The sequence below is a fragment of the Podarcis liolepis genome (genome assembly GCF_965112155.1).
Source record: "Podarcis liolepis genome assembly, chromosome: 1".
Taxonomy (NCBI): domain Eukaryota; kingdom Metazoa; phylum Chordata; class Lepidosauria; order Squamata; family Lacertidae; genus Podarcis; species Podarcis liolepis.
In genome coordinates, this window is record NC_139554.1 from 83,551,492 (window position 1) to 83,565,363 (window position 13,872).

Here is a 13,872-nt window from a genome sequence, read left to right on the forward strand (position 1 = left end):
CAGGCTTTGTCAAATGTTACCTAAGAGAGAATTCACACATACTAAATTCTGAATGTGAATTGGAGCCCATAGTCAGTTAATAGGGAAACACCTCCAGGTGAAGTTTGCAACAGGCCTATTTACATGTTGCAAAATAAGGTTGATTCAGTCACCACTTCTTCCACCAAAAGGAAAGAAAAAAAGATAGGGGACTGACTGAGTACTGTTGGTCAGAATCAGGGATGGAGGGAAAATTTGATTCAGACTGCATTTTGCACTTCCCAAACCAAAGATGAACTAAAACACAGCTGTCCTTTGAAATTTACCCTTTTCCAAATTTTTGCCATGCAGTTTTCCAACCAATGTTTACAAAAGTGCATATAACTGTGAATAAATGAAGATATTAGTGAAAATAATATACAAAAATTCATTATAGGAAGGGAAATTGACTTGAGGAAATGGAACAATACCAACTTCACCCTCTCAGACAATATAGCCATGTTCAAAAATGATCACCCTCCTAAAATTAATATACCTATTTCCAAAACCTCCCAATCTGGATTCCCTCAACCCAACTTCCTCCACAGGAAAAAACTACACTTGTTTATTTTCTCACACAAGTCTTCTCCTTAAGCACTTCTTTCTCTTCCATCACTTTTCCAAGCAAAAAAGACACTGGGACTCTTACACTTGGCTTTAAGAACAGAAAAGGCGCTCCAATGGATTAGAGAGAGAGAAAAATCTAGTCCAGTATCCAGTTCTCACAGTGGCCAGCTAGATGTCTATGAGAAGCCCACAAGCAGGACATGAGTTCAGAGTACCAGTACTCTTCCCACTCATGTTGCCCAGCAACTGGTGTTCAGAAGCATACTGCTTCTGCTACTAGAGTAGTACACACCGAGCCACCATGATCAGTAGCCATTAACAGCAAAATGTTAGGCATGTGTATGTGGATGGGGAGGGAGACCAAGGGTGCACATGCAAGCTTCATCCCCAACAGCCACACACACATACTCCTCTATTAGTCCATGTCTTCCCCAGTGTTGAGTAGGCAAGATCTGTGCTGGGTTGTTCTTGCATTCACTTAAATATGAGTAGGACACCTCATGTGATTGGGGACCCTAATGCAGCAGTGTTCCTAATCACATGCAGAGTGTCTGCTCAGTTTTATTCCAGTCGCTATGACGGTGCTGTGATTTAAGTGGTTTCATCATGTGGAACTACATATGGTCATAATTTATTTTTATTTTTAATCAGGGGTAGAAAACTCTTCGTTATGTCCTGCCCCGACACAGCATTTGGAAAACGTGAAATGGCAATGGAAGGGGGAGATAAATATTAATTGTGCTTTTACGCAACAGACATCACATGGCCATCTAAAGAGAGGGGTCTAGTCCATTAAGTCCAAAGTCTAACTATACGTAGTAGCACCACTGAATATTGGGAAGATGTATGTTAATGGTTCACTCATTCTAGTAAATTTGCACATTCCCCCAACCTTGAAACAAAGCAGTCCAAAGATCTAGCTGGGTGGGCAAGACATTGAGTGAGTAGGTTTGTGTTGTTGCTTTGGTTCATGGAGGACCATAAGTGAGCAGTTGACAGTGTGACAACGCACCAGAAGTTAATAAGAGAATCTGTAACTTTCAACAGGACCACAGGTGAGCAGGTGACAGTGTAACAGATCATCAGCGGCTCAAAAGAGAATATATTTTTTCTCTGTCTGTTGAGTGGGAAGGAGGGGAAGGGATTCCTGTTACAATTAGAAGCTCAGTTCTGTTAGCCCAGAGCTTTAAAAAATCTGTAATTTCAGTCACATAGGAAGCTTTACAGAATGGGGATTACAGTGAGGTACAGAGAAGTCGCCTCTCTCTTTCTCTCTCTCTCAGGTGCTGTTTCTTCTGGTACCTGCATCAGTCTCCCACGCTATGTTGATCCTATCCTGCTCTTCCAAGCTGCAGATCCTAGAGGGACTGCTGAAGAAAAACCTCCCTCAGACACTTCAGGTGATCTTGAGCAATGTATTCTGGATTATTAGCTAGGAATATGGGACCAAATTCCTGTCAAAATCTTGCATCTTCCGAAAGATCCACATTTGGAGTCTGCACAGAGAGATAAGATTGGCCGCAGCTCCTTGTTGAGGGCACAGCTGATGTGAACTGAGTGTGTGATGTGTGAAATGGCCCTGTCAATTCCTACACTTGGTTTGTCAGGTGGGAGGTGGAATGCCCTCACTAGGGATGAGGGAGAAATTCAATTCAGTTTGCACGACCTAATTTGCGCTTCCTGAAACAATACATGACAAAACACATTCTACATTTTTCTGAATCTTGCAGTGTTGTTCTTCACACAGTGGCATAGCAACCACTGCCGGCACTATTGTCTCCATCCAAGTTACAATCACAAAATGCATATAGTAAAGGATTCATAAAAAGGCACTGTATTGGAGAAATTGCTTTCTAAAAATATGTAAATTAGTTATAATCGTGCATATTAGGTGAAAGTAACACCAAAAAGTGCCATTAATTTTTATGAGGACTTTTTATTTAATCCACACTAATGTGGAAATGAGGTGGACTGAAGATGGGGGAAATGGGGGGAACTGAGAGAAATGAAAAATCAACAGATTTTCCTATCCCTAGTGCTCACTCAGGACACCCCAATCAAGGCATGCAGCAGATACAAGCCTGACACAAACCACTAATTCTCTCTCCGACCCCAAACATTTCTCCCAGGCAGTCTCCTTCAACTGCAGCACCAACTCTGACATCATGTGACTCTTGACAGGTCTATGGTGCAGTCATGAACATAAACCGTGGGAACCCAGTGGGCCACGAGGTGATTGTGGATTCTTGGCCAGATTTCAAGGCGGTCCTGACTCGTCCACAGAGAGAGGTACTAGCCCTTGGGGATTTTGCAAGATACATTTTGTGGGATGTCAGCAGGAAACACTGCGTGTTCTGTGCTGGGGCCTCTTCTAAGCTAGGCTCAAACTGAAAGGGGATGTTGGCTTTGGTCTAGGAGCACACCTTTGGCATTATCAGCTGCCAAAGGGAGCAGGTGAAACTTCATCCATCATTTCATCTCAACATCAGGAAAAGGTTTACCTGTTCAATTGTATGTCTCTCTTTTAGGCTGTTTCAGACAATGCGGATTTCCTGAGCAACATATATGCAGCATTTTACCGGGATCTTGATGTGTACCGGAAACTGTTGCTAGACACAGATGCCATCAACTGGGACCAAACCTTTGCTCTCTACGGTAGCAGGCTGTTATTTCTAAGGGAAGAGTTACGAGATGAGGAGACACGGTTTAGTTACTTAATATGAATTTGATGAGGAAGTGACTGAAGTGAATGTAATAGAGAAATATGAGCAAAATAAAATACAAAACAATACATTGGGGAAGTAACATATGAGCTACATTCCAGGTTTTACTAGTGGTGTATAAAGCCCTACACAGGTCTGGTGGTAAAGCATGCTGTGATGTGAGCATGGGCTTTCTAGTATAGTGGTACCAGAATTTTCTGAAGTTTACTCGTCTTAAAAGCAAAGCAAGCCCCAACATTGATATGTTTTTGATGGTTATTGAAACTTTTGTTTTGTCCCAAGCATTCCTGAATGAGTCCATTCTATTTGTGCTCTTTCAAATTCTGGTTGATTTTTATTTCTTAATGCTGTGTTGATAACCTCTATAATGTTTAGTATACTGTTTCTCTACACCTTTATTTGTCCAGTATTTTGCATTTTTATAGCTAAATATTCAAGTGCAGTTGGTTTTTCATTGGAGACTTTGTGGAGGAAGCTCCTCAAAGAGTTGAGAATACATTTTAAAAGAAAACCAGTCAATAAATATCTACAGTAAAGAGAGACAACAATACAGTGGTACCTTGGGTTACATACGCTTCAGGTTACAGACTCCACTAACCCAGAAATAGTACCTTGGGTTAAGAACTTTGCTTCAGGATGAGAACAGAAATCGTACTCCGGTGGCGCGGCGGCAGCAGGAGGCCCCATTAGCTAAAGTGGTGCTTCAGGTTAAGAACAGTTTCAGGTTAAGAATGGACATCCGGAACGAATTAAGTACTTAACCCGAGGTACCACTGTAATGGGTTTTAGCAATACTGTACTTACGAGTAAGTGATAGGGTATTTTGTGATGCAGTTCTCCAGCCAAGTAATGCGATGCACATACTAAAGTGTGCATTAAGATGCATATATTAGTGAAAACAATCTGTGTGTATGTGAGAGAAGAAATTTGCCCTTAAAATGTGGATGAATTTTCATCAAATGTGGAGAATTGAACAAGGTTGAAAAAATAAGGAACTGAGGGAAATCAAAACTGATAGATTCACCCTTCCTTACCAGCTGCACATGTATTCCTTCTATAGCCTCCAAGGACAATGGGACTTTTCATTGTCCAAGGGCAGAAAGGGAGCAATGAACCTTGGATGACCTGAGTGATGGCAGTTCAGCATATGTGCAGCTAAAAATTTCTTGTCCTACCTGGCAATACCACTCTCTTTGTATAGGGAACCATGATGGGATATATGAGGTCTCTAAAGAGGCTATTGCTGCCAAGGAAATCCAGTTGACTGCAACCCCCTACTTTACCTACCTGAACCTCAACCCAGATAAACAGCCTGAGCCCCGGTGAGTGTCCATTGTGCTCCCTACTTCTTTCCTGGTTGAGGCACTGGCTAACCTGTGGTTCTTCAGTAGGAGAAACTCCATAGTCAAAATGCGTATGGACAATCCTGGCGTTTACTCCTTAGTTTGCCTTCATGTAGCTGGGACAGCAAGGCACCAAAGGGGGTGGCACTGCCTACTCAAGGAAGGGAAGAAGAATACCACACAAAAGTAGGTTTACATCAGGGGTCAAGTTTAGAAAAGGAATCCCAAGAGCAGAGCGAGCAGTTCTTCATGTAACAGGAACCATCTTAGAAGAGGCATGCTCTGCTGAAGGGTGTTTGTGAATCACTTCCGAACTGGTGCCCACCATCTGTTATTTTTCCACATAATAGTGTTTGATTAATAGGATGCATTTTCAGTCACTTTTAATGGGGTTCTTTTTTATCTATGAAACTAAACAACTAATTGGTCATTAGTTTAAACTACTGGGTGTTAGGGCAAACAACAGGGAATCGGGATCATTTTCATGCCAGCTTGCTGATGGTTTTGTTAAGACTGTTGAACTAAGGAGACTTTGAGGATGAGCCAGGAAGATAATTCTGCATTCTTATGTTCAGCTCCCTCCTCATTTCTCATCTCTTTGCTCTCCTAGGCTAGATCCAGGCTTCACCTTTTCCTCCTTAAATAGCTCCCACATTGACCTGCTGGATGAAACGTGGCACTTTGGGGGCAGTGAACACAGCCGGAGATATCTGGCCAACATGGTGCAATTCTTCCCCAGTACCTGCATCCTGGACTCCAATGGTCATCCTATCAGCTGGATCATCATGGAATCTGTGGGTACACTGAGACATGGCTACACCCTTCCATCCCACCGCCGAAGGGGCTACTCATCTATGGTGCAGAGGGCACAGGCCAGGCGTGTCCATGCAGCTGGCTTCCCTGTATATGGCCTGGTTGCCCTAGATAATACCACCCAGCAGAAACTGCTGGTCTCCCTTGGCTTCCAGAGATTATCTGAACTGTGTCATTACTGCATCCATTCTCCAGCTTCTCAGTGAGAGGAGGAGAGTGCAACAGTCGTTTTCCAGGATCTTGTTCAATCCTTTCACTTACCAGTCCTCTGAATGGGAGAGAGGGAGATTATCACACCCTTTCAAGAACCATTCCCCGTTACTCTATTTTCCATTTAAATGCTACCTCTATTCCTGTTGATTAAAAACTTTGGTGCTGGGTTTGGACTGAATCAGACGACGTTGGGTTTCTGGGTGAATACCCATGATCCCCATTTTGAGTGTCTATTGCTCCATTTGTGAGGTGCTGCAAAATGCAGTGTTTTCTCTGCAAAACACTGATGCCAAACTTTTCTCAAAGTTTGGCCCCTGTTTAGAGCGAATCAGACAATGTTTGGTTTTTGGATGACCCCTGAGTTTGAGTGGCCCATTGCTCTGTTTATGAGGCACTGCAAAACTTTTGCCAAAGTTTGGCTCCAGTTTGGGCCATCACCACCCAGTAGGCCTGAATCGACTATACATTTGATGTAAAAAAAATTCTTTTAGTATTTTAAAGTTGTAAACCACCTTCGGTAACTTGGCAAGAAGGCAATATACATATCCAATGAATAAAATGTTTTCTGTCCTGGTAGCAGGGTTGTCTATTTTTTCCATTTGTTGCTGGTCATGAAACAACGCCAATATGCCAAAACAAGAGGTTTTAAATGCCGTCTCTTTGGATGCTGACATATTCATTCATTGGTGTTTTAATTTATTGACTGGAACTCCTTGTCTATTGACATTAAGGAGGTGCCATAACTGTTCTCTTTCTGGGACCTGCTTAAAACGTTTTTGCTTAGGCAATCCTACCCATATAGGTAGCAATTACATGGGCTTCTTCCTGCATTCACTTTAATATGAGTAGGATACCCCATGTGATGGGCGACTCTGATAAAGCAGCGTTCCTAAACATGACAGCAATGTCTGCTCAAGTTTATTCCTGTAGCCAGGACGGTACTGTAATTTAAGTGTTTTTATTATGCAGAACTGTGCGTGTTCATAATGTCTGACACAGCAGTTGTAAAGGATGAAATGGCTGTCAGAGGGAGAAGAGCAATGTTAATTATATGCTTCACAACTGAAATCACACGGCCATCTAAAGAGAAAGGCCTAAAGTCCATTAAGTCCAGGGTCTTAATGTATGTAGATGCACGACTGAACGTCAGGAAGATGGCTGTTAATAGTTCACTCATTCTGGTAAACTTACACATCCCCCCCCCCCTCGTTGAAATAAAGCAGCCAGCACAAAGAGCTTGTGAGGAGACTCTGACTGAGCAGTTTGACAGCACACCAGAGGCTCTTAAGAGAATCTGTAAGTTACGGAAATTATGGGGGTGGGGCACATCTTTAAAGTTGTTAAATGTTACAAATGTTATGCATAAATGTATCCTTTAGACTTGACAGCTCAGGGAAGTTACCTAGCTTTAAAAATCATATAAATCAACTCCTTTGCCAGTTTCCTTCATTCCACTGTCAATTTGCTTCATTGGCCAAGGACTTGGAAACCATTCGGTCCCCACCATAATCCCTCAAGCGGGGGTCACGTACTCACAGGAAGGTACTCATAGGTGTCAATCGCTGGGCAAAGGCACTCCTCTGGACTTGCCCAGGTGGCAGACTAGGCAAATCAAACTTCTATTGTCCCTTTGTAGTACGTGCCTAGAATGTACTTCCCAATACATATCCTGTATCCACCTGTTGCCCCAACACATTCCTCCTATGTTAATCATGTATAACCCACCCCTTTTCTGATGTAGCAATGATGTAGTGATGATGCTTAATGAACTGTATGCTGGGATAAGATAGAAACTTTTAAAAGTCCTTGTCACCCCATCCTCAGGGGTTCAAAATTCCTCTTTGAACCTGTTGCGCAATGTACCACTCAGCACTGTACCACTCAACAAGAAGACACTGAGGACTACAGGTGAGCAAATGACAGTGTGGGAGAACACCAGTTGCTCATAAGAGAATGTTTTATTCTCTTTATCGAGGAAGGGATTCCTGTTACATTTAGAAACTCAGTTGGGGCACCATTGTTGGTTAAGTAAGTCCATCATTTCAGTGAAAAAGAAGGCATCTCAGTGGTGCACTGAGGTACAGAGAACTAGTCTCTCTCTTTCTCTCTCAGGTGCTTACAACCCACACTGTTTCTGCTGGTACCTGCTTCAACCTCTGCCTCCCAAGCTATGTTGATCCTATCCTGTCCTTCCAAGTTGCGGTTCCTGGAAGGACTGCTGAAGAAAAGCCTCCCTCAGACACTTCAGGTGATCTTGAGCCATGTATTCTGGGTTCTTAGCTAGGAATATGGGACCAAATTCTTGCATCTTCTCAAAGATCCAAATTTGGAATCTGAGAAGATTTTTAAAATCCAATAAATAGGTGCTTGAATAGGGTACCATACAGATATACTCCACAGAGAGCTAATATTGGCTGCAGCTCCATACTGAGGGTACAGTTGGTGTGAAATGTGTACATAGTATGTGAAATGGCCATGTGAATTCCTACAATTAGTTCATTGGGTGATAGGTACTAAGTCCTCACTAGGGAAGAGGGAGGAAATGTGATTCAGTTTGCATTTATAGGTGAACTTACCTAATTTGCACATTCTGAAGCAATGCATGACAAAACTCAGCTGCCCTTTGAAATCTACATTTCTCTTAATTTTGCTATGAAGTTCTCCAGCCAAGTAACATTCACAAGACTGAGAGGGTAAACTGTGCGTTAAAAATGCACATGTAAGTAAAATGACATTGTATTGCGGAAATTGCTTTCTAAAAATGTGTGAATTAATAATAGTCATGCATATTAAGCGAAATTAACACAAAAATGCCAATGAACTTTCATTTTTTTAAAAAATGCAAACTGATGTAGAAATGTGGAGGACTGAGCTTAAGACGAGAAAAATGATAAACTGAGAGAAACAGAAAATCAACTGATTCTTCTATCCCTGTTCATCACTCAGGACACCCCACTCAAGGCATGCAGCAGATACAAGCCTGACACACCACACCACAGATGGCCTCCCCAGATCCCACACATTTCTCCTAGGCTGCTTCCTTTAACTACAGCACCAACTCTGACATCCTATGACTTTTGACAGGTCTATGGTGAAGTCATGAACATAAACCGTGGCAACCCAGTGGGCCATGAGGTGATTGTGGATTCTTGGCCAGATTTCAAGGCGGTCCTGACTCGTCCACAGAGAGGGGTAATAGCCTTTGTGCAAAGGGTAGCTCAACGGGTAGAGCATGAGCCTCTTAATGTCAGGGTCATAGTTTGGAGTCCCAGGTTGGGCAAAGAGATTCCTGCATTGCAGGGGGTTGAACTAGATGACCCCCGTGGTCCCTTCCAGCTCTGTGATCCTCTGATTTTGTGGGAGGTGCTTGGTGGGATGTCAGCAGGAAATGCTGTGTGTTCTGTGCTGGGTCCTCCTCTAAGCCAGGCTCAAACTGAAAGGGGATGTTGGCTTTGGTCTAGGAGCGCACCTTTGGCATTAACAGCTGCCAAAGGGAGCAGGTGAAACTTCATCCATCATTTCATCTCAACATCAGGAAAAGGTTTACCTGTTAAACTGTATGTCTCTCTTTTAGACTGTTTCTGACAGTTCGGATTCCTTTAACAATATATATGCAGCATTTTATCGGGATCTTGATGCATACCGAAGACTGTTGCTTGACACAGATGCCATCAACTGGGACCAAGCCTTTTCTCTCTGTGGTAACAAGCTGTTCTTTCTAAGGAAGGAGTTATGAGATAAGGAGACTCAGTTTAGTTACTTAATCTAAATTTGATGAGGAAATGGAAGTGACAAAAGTGAATGTAATGTAGAAACATGAGCAAAATAAATACAAAACAATACATGGGGTGGCAGGCGGACACATGAATTAGATTCCAGGTTTTTCTGGATCTGGGTATCTGAGAAGCTGTCTTGCCTCCTACAGCCCACTCCAGTCTCATGAGGATTTTTTTTTTTTTTTATGAAAGCTGATATGAAATGTAGAGAACTGAACTGAGAAACTGAGAGAAATTAAAAGTGACAGATTTGCTCTTCCCTACAGACTGCACACGTATTTTCTCCACAGCACCACAAGGACAATAGAACTTTTCACTGTCCAAGGGCAGAAAGAGAGCAACATGCCTTGGATGACCATCTGAGTGATAGCAGTTCAATATATGTGTACCTAACAATATATGTGTTGCGTCACCCAGCAACACCATTCTCTTTCTGACATTTTACTGCTTTGTACAGGGAACCATGATGGGATACATGAGGTCTCTAAAGATGCTGTTGTTCTCAAGAAAGTCCAGTTGACTGCAATTCCCTACTTCATCTACCTGGACGCCAAGCCAGATAAACAGCCTCAGCCCCGGTGAGTGTCCATTGTGCTCCCTACTTCCTGGTTGAGGCACTGGCTAACCTGTGTGCTTCCAATAGGAGAATCTCCATAGTCAAAGTTGGATGGCAGTCTGCCATGGATACTTTAGTTGAAATTCCTGCATTTCAGGGTCCCTTCCAACTCTACAATTCTATGATTCTGCCTATGGACAAACCTGGCATTCACTCCTTCTTGTAGTTGGGATAGCAAAGCACCAAAGGCAGCACTCCAAAGGGGTAGCGTTGCCCACTCTAGAAAGGAAGGAGGAATGCCACACAAAAGGCGATTTGCATCAGGGGTCTAGTTTAGAAAAGGCATCCTAAGAGCAGAATGAGCAGTTCTTTCTGTGACAGGCACCATCTTAGATGAGGCATGCTCTGCTGGGGTGAGATTGAAGGGAGGGGAACACAACTAATCAAACAGTTCCTGATACCTGCCATTTACACACACACACACACACACACACACACACACACACACACACTCAGTTGGGGGATGCATTATTGTTTGCTTCTAACAGGTATCAATTGGTCATTAGTCCAAACTGCTGGATGTTAGGGCAAACGACATGGAATCAGCATCATTTTTATGCCAGCTTGCTGGTGGTTTTGCCAGGGTATCTGTCTGGAGTGTTGAACTAGGGAGACTTTGAGGATGAGCCAAGAAGATAATTTCTGCATTCATGTTCAGCTCCCTCCTCATTGCTCATCTTTCTGCTCTCCTAGGCTAGATCCAGGCTTCACTTTTTCCTCCTTAAATAGCTCCCACATTGACCTGCTGCATGAAACGTGGCACTATGGGGGCAGTGAACACAGCCGGAAATACTTGGCCAACATGGTGCGATGTTTCCCCAGTACCTGCATCCTGGACTCCAATGGTCATCCTGTCAGCTGGATCATCATGGACTCTTGGGGCGCAAGTGCACACAGCTATACCCTTCCATCCCACCGCCAAAGGGGCTACTCATCTATGGTGCAGAGGGCACATGGCATGCGTGTCCATGCAGCTGGCTTCCCTGTATATGGCCATGTTGCCCTAGATAATACCCCCCAGCACAAACTGATGGACTCCCTGGGCTTCCAAAGATTATCTGAACTGTGTCATTACTGCATCCATTCTCCAGCTTCTCAGTGAGAAGAGGAGAGAGCAACAGTCGTTTTCCAGGATCCTGCCCAGTCCTTCCACTCACCAGTCCTCTGAATGAGAGAGACCTATCCACTATTCAATTATGTCCGCTCTTCATCTTTGCATTCCACAGTGTGTTTCTCTCTTCCTTTTGCCTTATTGTATTTTCCTGAATTTTCCTGCCCCTCCCCCTTATACATTTGACTTTTGATGTTTCAGTTCACGTATATTATACAGGAAGATCACACCTTACGCTTGTTTAACTTGAAATATTAAAAAATAATATATATTTTAAAAATTGTCGCACCTTAGAGACCAACTAAGTTTGTTTTTGGTATCCAAAGAAGTGTGCGTGCACATGAAAGCTCATACCAAGAACAAATTTAGTTACTGGACAATTTATATATATATATATATATATATATTTCTACTGCGTCAGACCAACAACCTTCCTGAATCATTTAACTTGCGTGATATCAACCATACGTGACTGAGGGCTGCTCGTTGAAATCCTGCAACTTAAATGGAGGCAAGGTAGGCAGCTTTTATACTCTCTGCCTTACTTGGGAAGCAAGGCTCTCTCTATGAGCCAGCTCTGGAAGCCCTGGGATGCACCCACAGGAGTCTTTCCAAGGTTTCTGTATACACATTTTTGTATATAAGCAGAACACTTGGAACCAAACCCACACATAAGATGACATTGTACTGTACCTCAGATCCTAAATGGTCAATGACCAAAGCAGGAACCTAAGGATGTAATAAAATCACTTTTCTGTGACATGTTGTGTTGTTCATCCCAAAGTTGAAGCCTTGTTCCCCAGATGATTGGAAAAACCTTTCCAGGAAGAAGTGGAAGAAGATAATAATGACAAAGTACTTTGTGGTACACGTTTTAAAAGGTGTCAAACATCAAAAAGGTGGACCATTCACAGCTATGGAGTAGATGAGACTGTGAAGGTTCATTTCTTCCTGACCCCAAGGATTCACATTTGTCACTGATGCCTGGTACCCAATTGGGATCGGCAAGGTGGAAAGCAAGAAGCCCAATGGTAGGTGGGCCTAGAGCCAATTTCAGGCACAGCCAACTCATTCTAGCTTTGTTCCAATCCTCCTCCTCATTGAATTCCGCAAAGATCACAGCCACACCTTACATTTAAAACACTCTTATATCCCTTTAACAGTCATGGCTTCCCCCAAAGAATCCTGGGAAATGTAGTTTCTTGAGGGTCCTGACCTCACTCACAGAGCTGCGGTTTCCAGCATCCTTAACAAACTGCAATTTCCCCACACTCTCCAAGACTGCTAAAATGTTGGAAGAGGGCTTTAAATATACGGGGAGGAAGTGACCTTCAGATGAGGGAGCTGACAGCCAGCACCCACCCACCCCCCAGGCAGGTTGCAAGTAAGGAGACAGGCACGTGGGCACTGGCTGAGGTGGCTTGGCTTTTGCCCCATTTGCTCTAAGAGACCACCTTCCACGGATGTTTACACACGCAAGACCAGTCATGGCTGCACTGGTGGCTGAAGCGAAAGAGTGAGGGCCTATGTCTATTTCCAGCTTCCTAGCAGCAGTTTAGTCATGCTGGCCACATGACCTGGAAAGCTGTCTGTGGACAAACACCGGCTCCCTTGGCCTGAAGCGAGATGAGCGTCACAACCCCATAGTCGCCTTTGACTGGACAGCCATCCAGGGGTCCTTTACCTTAGCACTTAGTAAACTGAGTATCAGGTCAGAATTCAAAAAGTAAAGGCATGATAGTGCTTTGCAATGAAAGGAAGGGAGCACAGATGCGCAGCATCGGCCTGTGACAGAATCAGCAGCAGCCCAAGAGAGATGTTGGGACATCCTCTCCCCCATCTTCCCAGGGCCTGCTCAGGAAAGACCTGTGTGAACTGGGGTAAAGCAGAAGGGAGGCCGCTCAGACCCAAACACTTGGGCCATCACCTCCCTGTTGGCCTGAATGTACTCCTTCACTCTACATTTTATGTAATTTATTTCATTTAGGATTGCATTCTGCAGTAAAATTGGTGGGAAGAGTTTAGTAATGAAGGGGACTTCCTATCTTACTCCTATGAAATAGGATTTTAAGATTATGCAGCTATCTAAAATAATTTAACCAAGTCCATATTCTCCGGCTCTTGTCACTCACCTGAGTGAAGGTCTCTGTGGAGAGAGCATGTGACCTGCGACTGAGGCCTTGAATGGTTTTCAGAATCCCCACAGTTCTCAGCCCCCTACTTAGGGGGAAACTGGAATTTCTGGCAGGGGAAAAGGATTGCAAGGGTGATTCAGTGAAATTATATATCCACTCTCCATTTTCATTAAAACTAGAGTCAGATTACAGCAAGTAGTTGGCAAGACAAATTTATAATGTGGGGCCTGAAGAGGGAAGGGGTCTCTGCTCCAGCAAAAAAAACCAAAGGTTAACAGAGTACTTAAGTCGAACAAGCATTTGCTTCCTCTATCATTACCCCTCATGAAGCTATTATTCTGAGCACCCTTAAAAAAACTACATTTCCCAGGATTCTTTTGGAGGGGGAAGATACTTAAAATGTGTAATGTGTGCGCACCCTTTCTCCTGGAAGCTTAATTTCCCAGATTTAAGATTATGATAGAAAATCTCTTTTATATAGTTGGTTTCTAACTTTATTGAAGTCAAGGATAGAAGGCTACAAACTGAGTCTGAGACTCTAACTCAGGGCAACTGAA

At 43.4% G+C, this 13,872-nt stretch overlaps 2 protein-coding genes and 1 long non-coding RNA gene across 8 annotated transcripts; 2 read left to right on the top strand and 1 right to left on the bottom strand.

Moving 5' to 3' along the window:
- Positions 1-1,879: 1,879 nt before the first annotated feature.
- LOC310687753 lies at positions 1,880-13,543 on the bottom strand. Its single transcript, XR_014516579.1, has 4 exons — positions 13,313-13,543; positions 9,225-9,395; positions 3,087-3,257; positions 1,880-2,017 (listed from the first exon to the last, which is right to left on the bottom strand). It is a non-coding gene; the product is annotated as an uncharacterized lncRNA (long non-coding RNA).
- LOC310687713 (glycine N-acyltransferase-like protein 3) lies at positions 1,887-5,905 on the top strand. The gene is made up of 5 exons (XM_083463170.1): positions 1,887-1,985; positions 2,767-2,874; positions 3,114-3,240; positions 4,510-4,630; positions 5,262-5,905. The coding sequence occupies exons 1-5, from the start codon at positions 1,908-1,910 to the stop codon at positions 5,668-5,670; spliced, it is 843 nt and encodes a 280-aa protein (XP_083319296.1). The 5' UTR covers positions 1,887-1,907; the 3' UTR covers positions 5,671-5,905.
- LOC310687177 (glycine N-acyltransferase-like protein 3) lies at positions 6,920-11,450 on the top strand. 6 transcript variants are annotated; one of them, XM_083461966.1, is made up of 6 exons: positions 6,920-6,973; positions 7,790-7,925; positions 8,762-8,869; positions 9,252-9,378; positions 9,911-10,031; positions 10,763-11,450. In XM_083461966.1, the coding sequence occupies exons 2-6, from the start codon at positions 7,848-7,850 to the stop codon at positions 11,169-11,171; spliced, it is 843 nt and encodes a 280-aa protein (XP_083318092.1). In that variant the 5' UTR covers positions 6,920-6,973; positions 7,790-7,847; the 3' UTR covers positions 11,172-11,450. The 6 variants fall into 6 exon arrangements, with proteins under 6 accessions (XP_083318092.1, XP_083318093.1, XP_083318096.1 ...); XM_083461967.1 differs by having other exon boundaries at positions 8,762-8,812; XM_083461970.1 differs by lacking the exon at positions 8,762-8,869.
- Positions 13,544-13,872: the final 329 nt, after the last annotated feature.